This window comes from Aspergillus niger, assembly GCF_000002855.4.
Source record: "Aspergillus niger supercontig An02".
Lineage (NCBI taxonomy): Eukaryota > Fungi > Ascomycota > Eurotiomycetes > Eurotiales > Aspergillaceae > Aspergillus > Aspergillus niger.
In genome coordinates, this window is record NT_166519.1 from 3234295 (window position 1) to 3247083 (window position 12789).

The following is a 12789-nucleotide window of genomic DNA, read 5'->3' on the forward strand; positions in this document are numbered from 1 at the left end:
TACCTCGCGCTACACATTAAGAAAGTGAGGGTGCGATCAAGAAAATCTCGTTTGAGGTAGATTTGTGTCTATGATACATCTCTAGAGACAAACATCTACCTGGACAACATGGCAGCCGCCATGGCATACGTCTTCTCTCTTGCATCACCCTGCACCGTTCCTGGGCGAGCAGATTTATCCCAGCCGTGATTGCAGCCCTGCATCCGCTGCCGCACCACCTCCTTCCCCGGTTCCTTGGCAATTTTCTCCGCCAGCGCCTCCGCCTCAGGCGCCAAGTTGTCGCAGGCCGCAGTGACAATCATCACCCGCGCAGGGAATCGGTCTGCGCTTGCATAAAGCGGCGATATCCTCGGGTCTCGGGTATCATATGCAGCATGCGTGTAACACCTGTCAAAAATCTTCGAGATGACAGCGGGGATCGCTCTGCCTGAAGTATCCGGTGCGGTCTTCAACGCCGGGTCCGTATGTAGATCCACCACGGGATAGACCGCCAGAACGGAGTGGAAGGTTTCTGGCGGAAACAGGTTGGCCGCAGCTGCCAGGGAGAGGTTACCGCCCGCACTGAAGCCGGACAGAGAGACACGGCCAAGATCAAATTTCTCGGGCTGTCCCAGAACCCACTTGGCCACATCCTCGGCATCATTGAGAGCTGCGGGGAAGGGGTCCTCGGGTGCTAGGCGGTACTGGACATCGAGGACTGTACGGTCGGTTTCGCGACTCATCTGGCGACAGTATGCATCGTCGGCTCCGTGACGAGGGAGCATGAACCCACTGCCATGGAAGTTGATCAACACGGGGGTCGGCCCTGTGGATGCGGTTGCATTTCGGTAGACGTGGGCTTTGATGGTCCGTCCTGAGTCGCGTGACGGAATCTGATAGACGTCATCTGGCGTAGCTTGCGTATTTTTCTTAGGGGCGATGAATCGCCTGATCAAGAACGCAAGGACTTTGTAATAAAGGTAGACGATGGAGAACATTGCGGGGTTGTGTGCCGTTGCCGAGGAAGACGGACCGTCGCAAAAGGTGAGATCAGCTCAGGTTGAGAGCCAGAAAGCAATTGCAGCACTGCTGTACGTTGATGCTCAGTAGGAGACGGAATATGAATAGGAGGTTTGGTAGGCACCAGAGTTGTGCCGAACGAACTAATTTCCCCTCTTATCTCGCTCCACTCGTTGATGACGAAATATTCGCGTGGCTATCACCAGCGTTTTGGTCGGTCCCACTAACGGGCCAATCCACAAGCCACCCATTCCGCCCAAAGCTTAGTGTACGAGGCGATACCTTTCTATAGCATTCGAGCAACGCTCGTAGAATTTCACCAGATACCATTGGTAAGACTCGACAACCTCATGGTAGGACAAAAGGGGTATCAACTCCGCGAAATTGTTGTGTGAATCTCGATTTTCCGCTATGTTCCGAACATCATGGAAGCCGAGGTAGTCATGTCTGTTGTCATGTTATCTCTGCCATTTAGCTAGCAGGACAACGATGCGCAAGTCTGAGTTTGAAGTGAGAAATTTATTTCTATATTCTGAGACATAGTGAAGTATGAGCGTTACTTTATGGAAAGCATAAAGTGGGTTTCTTCGTTACACTTTCCTCATGCCTCAGCTACTAACCCCTTTCCGAGCGGCCAGCAGATTTATACTAATAGTGCCATCTTAGAAGTCATGATCGAGGCTAGATAAATACTACTGCTTTTGAAAAGGCTCCCGAATATCTTGACTTTATTGACGCACAGACCACTAGTATTTCCAAATCGTCAATATCCTAGTAACATCGAGAGAAACCTACAAACTAGAATTTCGCTTATTGGCGGAATATAGGCCAGGAGAAAATCAGTACCCGAGCGGAGGATGTCAGTGTAATAATGCTAATATCTATCAAGTGAGTCAGCAAATTCTGTAACTAATTAGCCTGAAGGGAAAGAAATGTTGCTATCAGGAAGGACACATCAGTACCTCAATAAAATGGCAATTCCCAGAGTTTGGTAGTATATTGAGTAGGTAAAACTTCACAGGGAAGTGTAAGCTAGATGTCAACCTTTAGAGAGTTAAGTTTGACCTGCGTGAACCGGATAGATGGGATAAGGCAACGTAGGGAGCTCATTTTAATGGTAAACCACGAGGAATAAACTGATTCATTGAATAAGTGCAATAAAGGCGTAGGGTAGTAGGATGTCTATAATTAGCAGGTTAAGAGTCTGCTGCAGAGGAAGAGTTCAGTTAGGGCAATTGTATCAACCGACTCATCTTATAGTAGTAATATATTATTTATATTATGTCTTCGGAAATCACTACACTTATCAGGCTAATAATCCTTTAGGGACTATGTTATTCCATATATAGCACTAATATGCCTTGAAATATGCTTTGCGTTAGATGATAATACTGAGCTATTCCTTTCTTTGGACCCCTCTACATACGCAGTCATTAAACATAGTGCCATAGTCTATATGAAAATCAACATGAGAGGAAAATATTGATTGACTGCAGCCCGAGCAGGCAGTCTTAAGACGGCAAGTTCGGGACAGGGACTGAAACCCAACCTCCCTCGCCAGTCTCCTCTCGACGAGAAAGGACCTGTAAGTCCCACCTCCCGCAGTATCCATCGTAATTAGCAACTCGTGTCACCTTCGAAAATGAACCCCCTTCACTCGATTCATCCTCAACCCAGACCGTCTCTTGTACTTCCTCGCCTGGGATCTCTGCTCGGCGGGGGTTATAAAACGGAAGGCCAAACGCGGTGCTGGAAAGCCAATGGGCGACAGAATAGAGCCTCTCCACCCGACGGGTAATTCTAAGCCAACTGAAAGAGCGAGGGTGGTAGGCCACACGAATGAAAGGATTCATGTAGATGCCTGAATCCTCCTCATCCTCTCCTTCAACATTCTGGGCATCCATAGAAGACGAAGAGGGCCAGCTTTGAATATCTGCGTGTATCAAACAACATTCAGACGATTCCCAGAAAAGATCCTCCTCACTGCGAAATTGCACAGGCACGCGGCGTCCGCGGTAATAGGTTGGCTGATCCGTGTCTGCTGCTGTTGGAGTCCCGCTCTGGAAAAACCCGGCATCGAAGGCAACCATTCCTCCCCAACAGCTACGCACCCGGACTGCATCAGTTTCCTGCAGAACATCGGAGCGGCTCTGCGCTTTACCCGCAGTGGTGAACCATGGAAAGAACGGGAGTCCCATGCCGTAACCCTCAAGGTCGCGCGAGGCAAAGGTATCGTAGAACTTGAACGGGTTGATAAAGTCGACTGCACACGCAGCTCGATAGTCAGGACGGCCGTCGCGGGTATGTGTCGAGAACAAAAGCTGCAAGGCATCCAGGGGATCGAAGTAGACATCGTTCAGGAAGAGCAGGCGGTCGAACCGATGGTTCAGATCATCTAAGGGACGTAAGGCCCGGTTGCGGACCTCTGCTAGAAAGGCCACGCGGCGCACGTGGCTGGAACCATCGGGTAACGTAACGGTGGGAAAGCCCGTGAAGTCGAAATGCTTGTCGTACACAATAGATTTGTTACAAGGGACTCGATCACTTAGTGCCCACAATGCTTGCTCGCCACTCGCATCGCTGTCATTTTCGTAGATGCTCAGGAAGACACGGTCCGGCCCGATCATGTCGATCAGATCCAGGAGGCTCTGGCCCCACGCGCCACCCGCCAAAGCTCCAGTCTTGTCATAAAGGCTGACCGCGATGAAGACGGTAGAGTTGTGTATATTTCCCCGGCCTGAAGTTGTGGAGCCTTGGACGGCTGATTGCAGGGCCCGATAGTGAGGTGGCAAGTGAGTATAGGAAGGGAATAATACAAAGGTGGTAATAATCAGGCCAGACAGGATGCAGAACAGAAAAAAGACAATCCTACGAACTGTGAAGGTAGCAGTAAAGTAGCGCCGTCGTATGCGCCACTTCACTGTTCGGGATGTCTGAGACAAGGTGGCTATCAGACGATCGACGCGGGAGACTCGAGAACGAGTGGGATACCCATCTATGGAATCATCCCTCGCCAATTCAATCTCTTCGTCCTCGTCAAACGAGGTGCGAGCGACGGGCTCATACAAATTCCTCGTAGATCGTCCCATGTTGTGTGTGGCCACGACAGTGTCAAATATTACTCCTGAGCGCAAGGCTGACGGGGGGATCTGTAGGTCGGGGCCTACTTCATATTTCTTCTGGGCGCTTACTTTTGGGCTTACTGAGCGAAGCAAACACTTTGCCTTTTCGAATTTAGATTCATGTGAATGCCGATCGCTACATTTATTTTGGTCATTTTGAGCTGCATGATTTACTAAGAAAATAGTGCTTCTTTCAACCAGTAATATGTAATAAGCGAAGGTACCTACCAACTAGGATTAGTACAGCTGCTAGCATAGTTACTACTGCAGCTACTAGAGCGTGGCTGAGACCACAGGCAACACTATTTGGAGTAGCACGGTAATTCCTTGAGAAAATCAAAACGCCTAACCAGGTTGCTGTTGATGGGGCAGATTTGGGGGAATTGAGGATAGAAATAATAAGAACGAGGAAGCCGGTTACTTTCTTTTTTTTTTTTTACAGTGTAGCACTACCTACCTATGTACCATATCAACAAGTCAGCCTAAAGGCAGCAAAAGCTGGGTGGTCTGATTGGTGATGGATGTAGTCTAAATAATATTAAACGCTGAGAGATGGAAGGGAACCTCAACGTAACGTTGCTACCGTAGGATCGCCTGAGGCGCCCTGGAGTTCGCCGGGAAAGACCCGTCATTTTGCGGTGGGTCTGAACCCTACCCGACAATCCTCCGGCGTGTCTCGTGCCACCACACATTGAATCTGACCTGGCCGTTTCTCGACGGCTGGCAAAGCTTAAGCTGACGTGGTCTATCCATCCGTGTCGCTGACTCTGGCAACTGTTAGCCTCAGTAGCGCACAACGACCAGAATTGTCTGCAGCACATTGAAGCATCCCAGAACCACAAAGTGCTAGTCGTAATTGATCTCGTTGAGAGTGCAGGGATCTCAACTGAGACATTCTAGAGTGCACTAGGTAGTTAGTATGTCTTACCAGGGCCCTAGTACTGGATAGATATTATTTATCCCGGTTAGCGCCTGTGTCATGGCCGGCAGCCTGAGGCTAATTGATCCAGAAAGCCCTTACCGAATACGAATAAGGCAGATCCACTCGGTCTGGTTCTCATATATGTGCTGTGATTAGTAGGCTAGGAGGGTGTAGGGTCTCGACTTCTCCAGCGATGTATTTTTCTCGACAGCTCATGAAGGTGGTGCTTGAAGTAGGCCTCCTCCCTTTGTAGACCATTCATTCGCAAAGCCTGCCCCATATTAAAACACCTGAGATCTAATCGCTTTGAAAATACCTGTCTACATATTCTTCTTGACGAGGCACTCGATGGTCCGCTGTAAAATAATCTGCGTGTTACTGAGTACACATTGGCCAGAGTGTGCGGGTGTCATAGGGTCCATTTTGAAAATACTATACTTGGACTAGTATTTCGAGACTCCGGGACGGGACCTAGCCGATGATAAGACAGAGTGGCAAACATCATTCCAGAATATACAGACATTAGTATCATGACCTAGCTTGGGATAAGCCGAGTTTGATACGGGGAGGCCATTTTCATCTCATACTTATAGAGATCTGCCTAGAAATCTGGTCATTCATACACAGATGCCAGATTCTGAGCAGACATCCGTCTCAATAGTTGTCTGAGGCAGGTAAATAGTAAACTTGGTGTGGTCCTGCGGAGGTACTGATGTCTTCTTGCCTGCTCAGTTGCTTACCATTCTGCAGGCTCTCAACTCGACCTATTGACCTATTGGTGGGAGCTGACTTGGGTGGGTTTGATGGGCCAGAGCGCTGGGTTCGCCTGCGCACTGTGCATGCTGTTGAGCCACCAGGCTCACCCTCAGCGCCTGATCAGTGTTGTCCCCAGGCTTGGGGAGTGCTTTCCGGCACCCTGCCCCGCCACCAACTCCGCTCCCCTGTCACCTTGTCCTCCTTCCGCTCCTCCCCCCTGTTCCCCAAGCCACCCTCCACTCCATCCCCTCATGTCCCTGGCTCACCCCCGCTCCACCCCCACCCTGACAATCGGCTTTCCGTCCGCATGTCACGGGATTTCCGCCGGATAATATATACTCTCGAATTCTTGTCGTCGCCAGCTCCCACCTACCGCCATCGCTGCACCACGTAGGGATATTTGTCGGGAGTAATACTTTGGACTCTTGCGGCTGTTATCTTGGAAGATCCTTGCCATTTCCTGTTCTTGAAACAGTTGATGGGATTGTATGAGTACCCTTGTCGAACAGTCTACATTTGTCATTTGAGCATTTAGCAGTCGCCACATGTTCAATTACTATATAAATTTACACAAGGTATGAGAAAGGGGAGAGAAGTGGATATCCCGCATTCTCTTTGTCAGTTAAAGAAGCAAACAGACAAGATGCTTTATTCGATCATGATTACGTCCTCTATACATACTTGAAATCACTGCTACAAGAACAACTAGCCTTTCAAGCTATTTCAGATACGTCAATTTGAATCTGGCACACACTCTCTAATCCCAACCCTCCCGAAAGGACCACCACAGCTTAGCGCCTCCTTAGATACGGATTATCCAGAGTTCTATCAGCGATCGGAAGATATGGGACAAGATCACCCAAGATAGCACCAATGCCATGTAAAATATTGCGTTCTCGTCGGTTTTCGCCAAAGATACTCAAAGTATCATCCTGTTCATACTGCACCACGGTAATGTTGTGTCCACGAAGCACAGCTCCGAACTTTGGCCAACCAGCACCGGGGCAATACTCACCACGCCTAAATAGATCACGTATAAGACCCATCAAATCATCTTTATCGGCTTCTTCTGGACCTGAAACGGCCAGAAACACTGGACACCTATAAGCCGTGCTGGTGACAACAAGGATTTCATACTTGATAAGGCGGCCAGTGAAAGACAGGTAACTGTGGTCTTTTATAATCACAGAGCGCAAGTCACCTTCCTCGAATCCTGCTTCATCGACGTAGCCGTGTCTATCGAACCGTTGTACCCACTGTTCTTGAAGGGTACGCGAGAGTAGACCGATATACCCGTGATCAGGGGCTGGCGTACTCGATGTTGGGGCATACATTGCGGACGATGTATGAGAGCAGATATGGTACGATAAATAGTGTGTCTGTGTGCGAGTTGTAAAGTAGTCGATAGATATATGGACGAAGCTTGCAGTTGATACCAGTGAAAGAGCGATTGCCGGTCTGATATACAGAAAGAGAAGCCAAATGAAGGGGTTCCAAGGCTCCTTATATAGTATTAATTTTCATCATCCACACCAGACGCACGTGCAGAAGAAGCCATTGAGGATTGCGTCGCTGCATGCCTCAACTATATGACTTCCATTATTATCATACGTACATCTCCGTCAATTACCTCTCTGTTGCGCTGATAAGATTCTATTCCCTGTGCCTCGAGCAGGATATATTCCAATTCTCCGGATGACATCCCTATAATAGTGGGAAACAACCCAGAGGGCGTCAGATTCACATACGACAATATGCAACTATCCATCACATACTCATATAAGAATTCTTGGCCTGCCATGAATGAAACGGAATCAACCTCAGACATTATCGCACGGCTTTAGAAAGACTGTAGAATAGCTCTCTCCATCTGTGCCTTTTTCTGGCCAACACAACACATATACCAATCGGGAAAATCAGTTCACTCATTCAGTGCACCAATCTTGATCTGGATCCTTCCCCATAGCCATGAATCACAAAAGGAACCCTCGAGACACCCTGCAATTACAGCTGGGGTGTCAGGAAGATTCCATGCCGACGGAAAATATCTGGAATTTGACTGTAATGCATTGGTTGGTATATAGTCTACATGTGGTATGTGATCATGGATGTTTCCCTGTAGTCACTTTCTGCAGGTCTTCCAATATTGCTGGAATAGAGTTCGAAAACTGGCCTACTGTCCCTTGGTTCCACTTTCTTTGAAACAATTGGGAGAATTGTACGGGCATTCACGTATACAGTTATGATCAAATATACATGTGTAAGTGGAATTATCCAATTTTAAACAAACATGTGCTCTACGCCTATACATTTTTACTACTACCGGTACGTATAGCCTCTAGAGCGATGGGCAAATGTCAATTCACACCTAGCACACAGATCCTACCCTCCTAACAATCCCACAAGTGGAATCTCAATTTGTCCCCATCCCATCCGGTATCTGAAATTCCGAAACGATCTCATCCAAGAGACGTATAATCCTCCCCCAGAGAACATGATGTACTCTTTCCCCCTCAAACTCCACCCATTGTAGGCGATGTTCGGAATCCACTTTAAAGACAGCTATATCATGTCCATAAATGAGAGCCCCGTACTGCGGCCACCCATCACGAGGCTTATTATTCTTGTCCGCGAACGCAGAGCGTAGCCTGGCGGCCAGTATATCGCAAACATATTTATGGACATTTCGATCACAGGCGGGAGCCTCCCCGTCAGGTGTTAGTAATCCATCGAATGCTTCAGCCCCAACGGCAACAAACACTGGCCCATATTTCCTGCTGCACACTATGAGATTTCCGTATGTGAGGATGCCCGGGTAGTTTGGGTCTGGTGTGTCCCTTAGGAATCGGGAGAGCAGTTTATTCAAGTCGCCGCGCTCGAACCCGCGCTTGGAGACATTTCCTTGTTCATCGACTTTTTGCTCGAACTGGCGTATGAGGGTGTCTGCAAAATTGAGAATGTTCGATGTGTCGACGGTCATCGCGGTTGTGGGTGAGGAGGGTGAGACTGTTTGGAGAATCTTAAGGAACGGGGATGACCAGCAGTATAATCGTCACTGCTGAGAGACCTAGTTTGATCTATACCAAGAGAAAGAGAGTGAGAGAACTCCGCCGAGTTTTTATGGACCCTTTCTCCCCTCATCAGGTGCACAAGGCGTTATCGTGCATTCGCTCTACAGCTGGGTATAAACCATCCTATCCAAAATCTCATATGTGCTCCTTCGCTACTTTCCTTCTGAAATTCCCAAGGGCGATAGGGCAACAAGGAGCCTAGATGCCTTCTTCACGCGCGTGGAGCTTGAGGCAGACGGGGTATATACCTCGAGAAACCACTTGCCCTGCGGGAAACCGAGGCAATGAGGCATAATTGAGCCTTACAGCAACAACTCAGGCACATACCTTACGAATGGCCGGGTTCAGCCTCACCCTTCATCGTAGTGATGTTATTCACGCCCATAACTAACTTTCGAATTCCACCAAAACAGGTACGCAGCCAAGACACTATAAGCAAAGAACAATCCAATATTTCCAGCTAGCAGATTCGGGATCTTCCCTTCACGTCCATGGAAGTCACTATCAGAAAAGAAGTTGACAGAACGACTTTGCCCCATCGCAATATCTCAATGTGCATCGTCAGAAACATTATATGTGTAAGGAGATGGGTGTAGCTTTGACTTGTAAGGTGATGTATAAATAGTGGTGTATACTCTTGCCATCGTAGATGGTTGTTGCTGGACTATGATGAATTGAAATTGGTATATTGATATTTTTGCTCATAGCATAACACATTATCTAGTGCGGAAGAATCCGTTATATAGCATCGATTAGGCATACATCTTTAACATCCCTCATGTCTCAAACAGAAGGACACATGCTCCCCATCACTTCTATTTTTACTCCGGAACAATGCAGAGTGGATTTACCGACCAATCTTCTGCAGCTCCAAATACCGCAGAGGCGGGAACACAAGCATCGCCCAGGAAACACCGACCCAGATACCCAGGTCCGCGCCGTCCGAGCCAACCATCCTGGCAATCGGGCCAACATACCATATTTGGTCCATGCAGACGATCGCACCCGCCCATCCGATCAAGAACGCAGCCAGAGCAGCAAGGCCGAGGGGCAACTTGGACCGGTCAGCCCAGGCATCCCAATCAAAGCCGCGGGTGCGGCGGAAGATGAGGTGTTCTTCGAGGGCGATGGTAAGATAGATGGTTACCCAATAACCCATCAAGGCCAAGAAGTTTTCGAAGATATCGTAGAGGTGGTTCCGGCCACCTAGGGCGCAGGCAGTGTAGATGATCACACAAACACAGGAGAGGAACCATCTGGGAAGGCTGCCGAGGTGGCGGCCCATGATCTGGAAGCCCAGGGTGGCAGAGTAAGTTCCAGGGATGTTGTTGGCAATCAGACCCAGGGCGACGAGGACGCCCAAGAACTTGCCAAATCCTCCGAGACCGTCATATCCGGCGATAATGAGAGCTCCAGCAGAGGTGTCGTAGGCCTCCGCCCAGGATGGGTTCGTTAGCGTGCCACTAGCGAGGCCGATGCCCATAAGGTTGGCAAAAGAGAGGGCAAGGCCGACACCGAAGAGGGTGAGAGTGAAAGTCTTCCACTTCGAGGTGGTGGGTGGGAAGTAGACGAAGAAATCAGCACCAGCAGGGGCCCAGGCAACTGAACTGGAAAGGCAGAGCGAGAAGAAGGTGAGACGGTTGGCGTTGATGGTCTGGGTGTCGCCAGTGGAGGAGATGTTGGTGTCGAATTTCGGGCCGGCACTGCCGACCAAGACGAAAATGGCGATGAGTTGAGGCACCCAGGCCCATCGCTCGTACACGTGGAAAGGCGCCATACCAAAGACCACGACGATCCACGTGATGATGGCAATGATGATGATTCCCACCACCACCGTTAACCCACCATCAGCAACCGCGGACAGCACCTGGCCACCCACGAGGCAGTCGATCATTCCATAACCCAACATGATGATAATGTTCAGAAGACAAGCAATCTTACTCGGGTAGTAGCCCATGAAATATCTCGCGACAACCTATAAGTTTCTGTTGTTAGTACTATAATTTCTCCAGCAGATGGCCTTGACGTTGCTTACCATTGTTCGATTACCGCTCTGCGGTCCGAAGGTTCCCATATACGCCACACCTGCCGCACCAAGGAAAGCACCGAACACCGCACAGAGTGCCGAGTCAACGAAACTCAGAGAGTAGTCCAGTGGCCCATACATTCCAACCGCAATGTTGTTAGCGGTGATGTTCGTACTGAACCAAAGCAGAGCCATTTGCATGTAATTGGACGCGGAGGTAGCGTAGCGCTCGGACTCCGGAACACGCTCGATACCGCGGCTTTCGAGGAATTTGATGGATTGAATTCGAGCGTTGAGCCTCGTCCAGGCATTCCCTGAAGAAGGGAAGGAGGCCATTTCTTTTCCACTTTCCGAGGGAGACGAGACCGACTCTACGGCTGGAGCGGCGCGGTGGCCCTTCTCCTCGTCACGCATGGTATCAGCCATGCTGGATATAGTGATAAAGGGTCTGCGAACTGGCGCAGGAGGGTTCCTCGGGAAAAGCAAAAGACGTTGAGGCCGCAAGTTTCAGAGATCGAAACGCAGCCGTTGAAGAGAACCTAGGAGGATTTAATGCAAGCCCAGCTGCATGGCGGGAAAAATCTCAGGGCCGGATGGGGGATAAAGAGGAGTTTTGCCCCCCTCGCAGTTGGCACTAGAGCAGGGACTAAGCTAAGGTAGAGTTGGATCCGGCGAAGATGGGATGTTGTTGGCGGAGAATGACTCCTCTGGCTTTCCTGCTCGGGCTTCGCCGTATTATTTTTTGGGAAATTTTTTTTCTTCATTTTGGCCACGAAAAGTTCAGTCACCCGCCAATGACAGGACCCGCGCGGCACCATCCATGCTTGGCTCGAGCACCCGCAGTGCTTAGCGGTTCAAGCAACGAGATTAATTCATTTCCGTCTTACTCTCCGATCCCGCCGGTCACCAACTTATTGTGATTAGCCTTGGGGTTCCCTGGGTCATCATCCTTGCCGTGGATGAACCTCAAAGGGTCTGAACATGGGTCGTGAAGATTATGCCGCGATTGTTATCTTCATCTGGAAGGCTTATCACTTTCATTGTCCCGGCTTTCCCTTTCCAGTTCTCCCGGTTCCTCTTCTGATTTGCAGTTGATGACATGACTAACACTAAGCTTTCTTGGGGTTAGCCAAATGCTCTCATTGGGGACTAATATTCTGCCGGCATCCCTCCACCGCCCAGGGGCAAATACTCTGTAGGGACGTGGGCTGATGGATTCCAGCTAGTTCTAGGCTACAGCATCACCTCCGGTTGCGAAGGCGTTTCAGCTACCTATGGTGCAGAATGTATATTAATGCCTTGATTAAGCGGAAATTCTATTGACATGACTCGATATTAAATGGCTCATAGGCGGTCTTGACTATGTCTCCAAGCAGTACATGGCCCGTTCTTATCACGATCCAAGTGGAGCACGTGCCCCGCTTTGCGAAGCGGAAGGTCTAGCCGTCGTTCCGTTCTTTCTCTCAATTGTCGACACTCGACAGAGAGAGAGAGAGTCTGCTGGTCCGTTCCTCGCCATGATCCAGCTCCCCACGTCTTTAGGCTGGGTCTCGACACAGTAGCACGGTAACAGTTGCACAGTAGCTCAACAGTCAACTCTCAAAGTTTTAGCCTTCCACCCTCCCTTTAGTTCCATTACGAAATTGATTTAGCCGGAACACAATTTACACGCCTTGGCTGGGCAACAAACGTTAAGCTCAGCGACACTTTTCGGAGATAAGCGTACAAATTCTATAATGAACACGTACTCATCGAGTCACGGAGTTTTCACCATGGATTATCTACCCTCCGTTGGAGGACCGAAGAAAAGCCTAGTTCGGCCAAAGTCTCCTCGGTTTTCCGGAGCTCCGATACTGTCTACTAACGGCACTAAATCGATCCATCCACCCCGAG

At 49.3% G+C, this 12789-nt stretch overlaps 3 protein-coding genes across 3 annotated transcripts; all 3 read right to left on the reverse strand.

The window, feature by feature from the left end:
- Positions 1 to 95: 95 nt before the first annotated feature.
- On the reverse strand, positions 96 to 977 carry An02g13440 (uncharacterized protein; the record flags this gene model as incomplete). The annotated part of the gene is made up of 1 exon (XM_001400438.1): positions 96 to 977. One exon carries the CDS (start codon positions 975 to 977, stop codon positions 96 to 98), a length of 882 nt encoding a protein of 293 aa, XP_001400475.1.
- Positions 978 to 2031: 1054 nt separating this feature from the next.
- Positions 2032 to 5465, reverse strand: An02g13450 (uncharacterized protein; the record flags this gene model as incomplete). The annotated part of the gene is made up of 8 exons (XM_001400439.3): positions 2032 to 2181; positions 2426 to 2451; positions 2549 to 4257; positions 4350 to 4423; positions 4472 to 4545; positions 4777 to 5017; positions 5050 to 5062; positions 5368 to 5465. 8 exons carry the CDS (start codon positions 5463 to 5465, stop codon positions 2032 to 2034), a joined length of 2385 nt encoding a protein of 794 aa, XP_001400476.3.
- A 4252-nt stretch (positions 5466 to 9717) lies between these two features.
- An02g13460 (uncharacterized protein) lies at positions 9718 to 11322 on the reverse strand (the record flags this gene model as incomplete). The annotated part of the gene is made up of 2 exons (XM_001400440.3): positions 9718 to 10845; positions 10906 to 11322. 2 exons carry the CDS (start codon positions 11320 to 11322, stop codon positions 9718 to 9720), a joined length of 1545 nt encoding a protein of 514 aa, XP_001400477.1.
- Positions 11323 to 12789: the final 1467 nt, after the last annotated feature.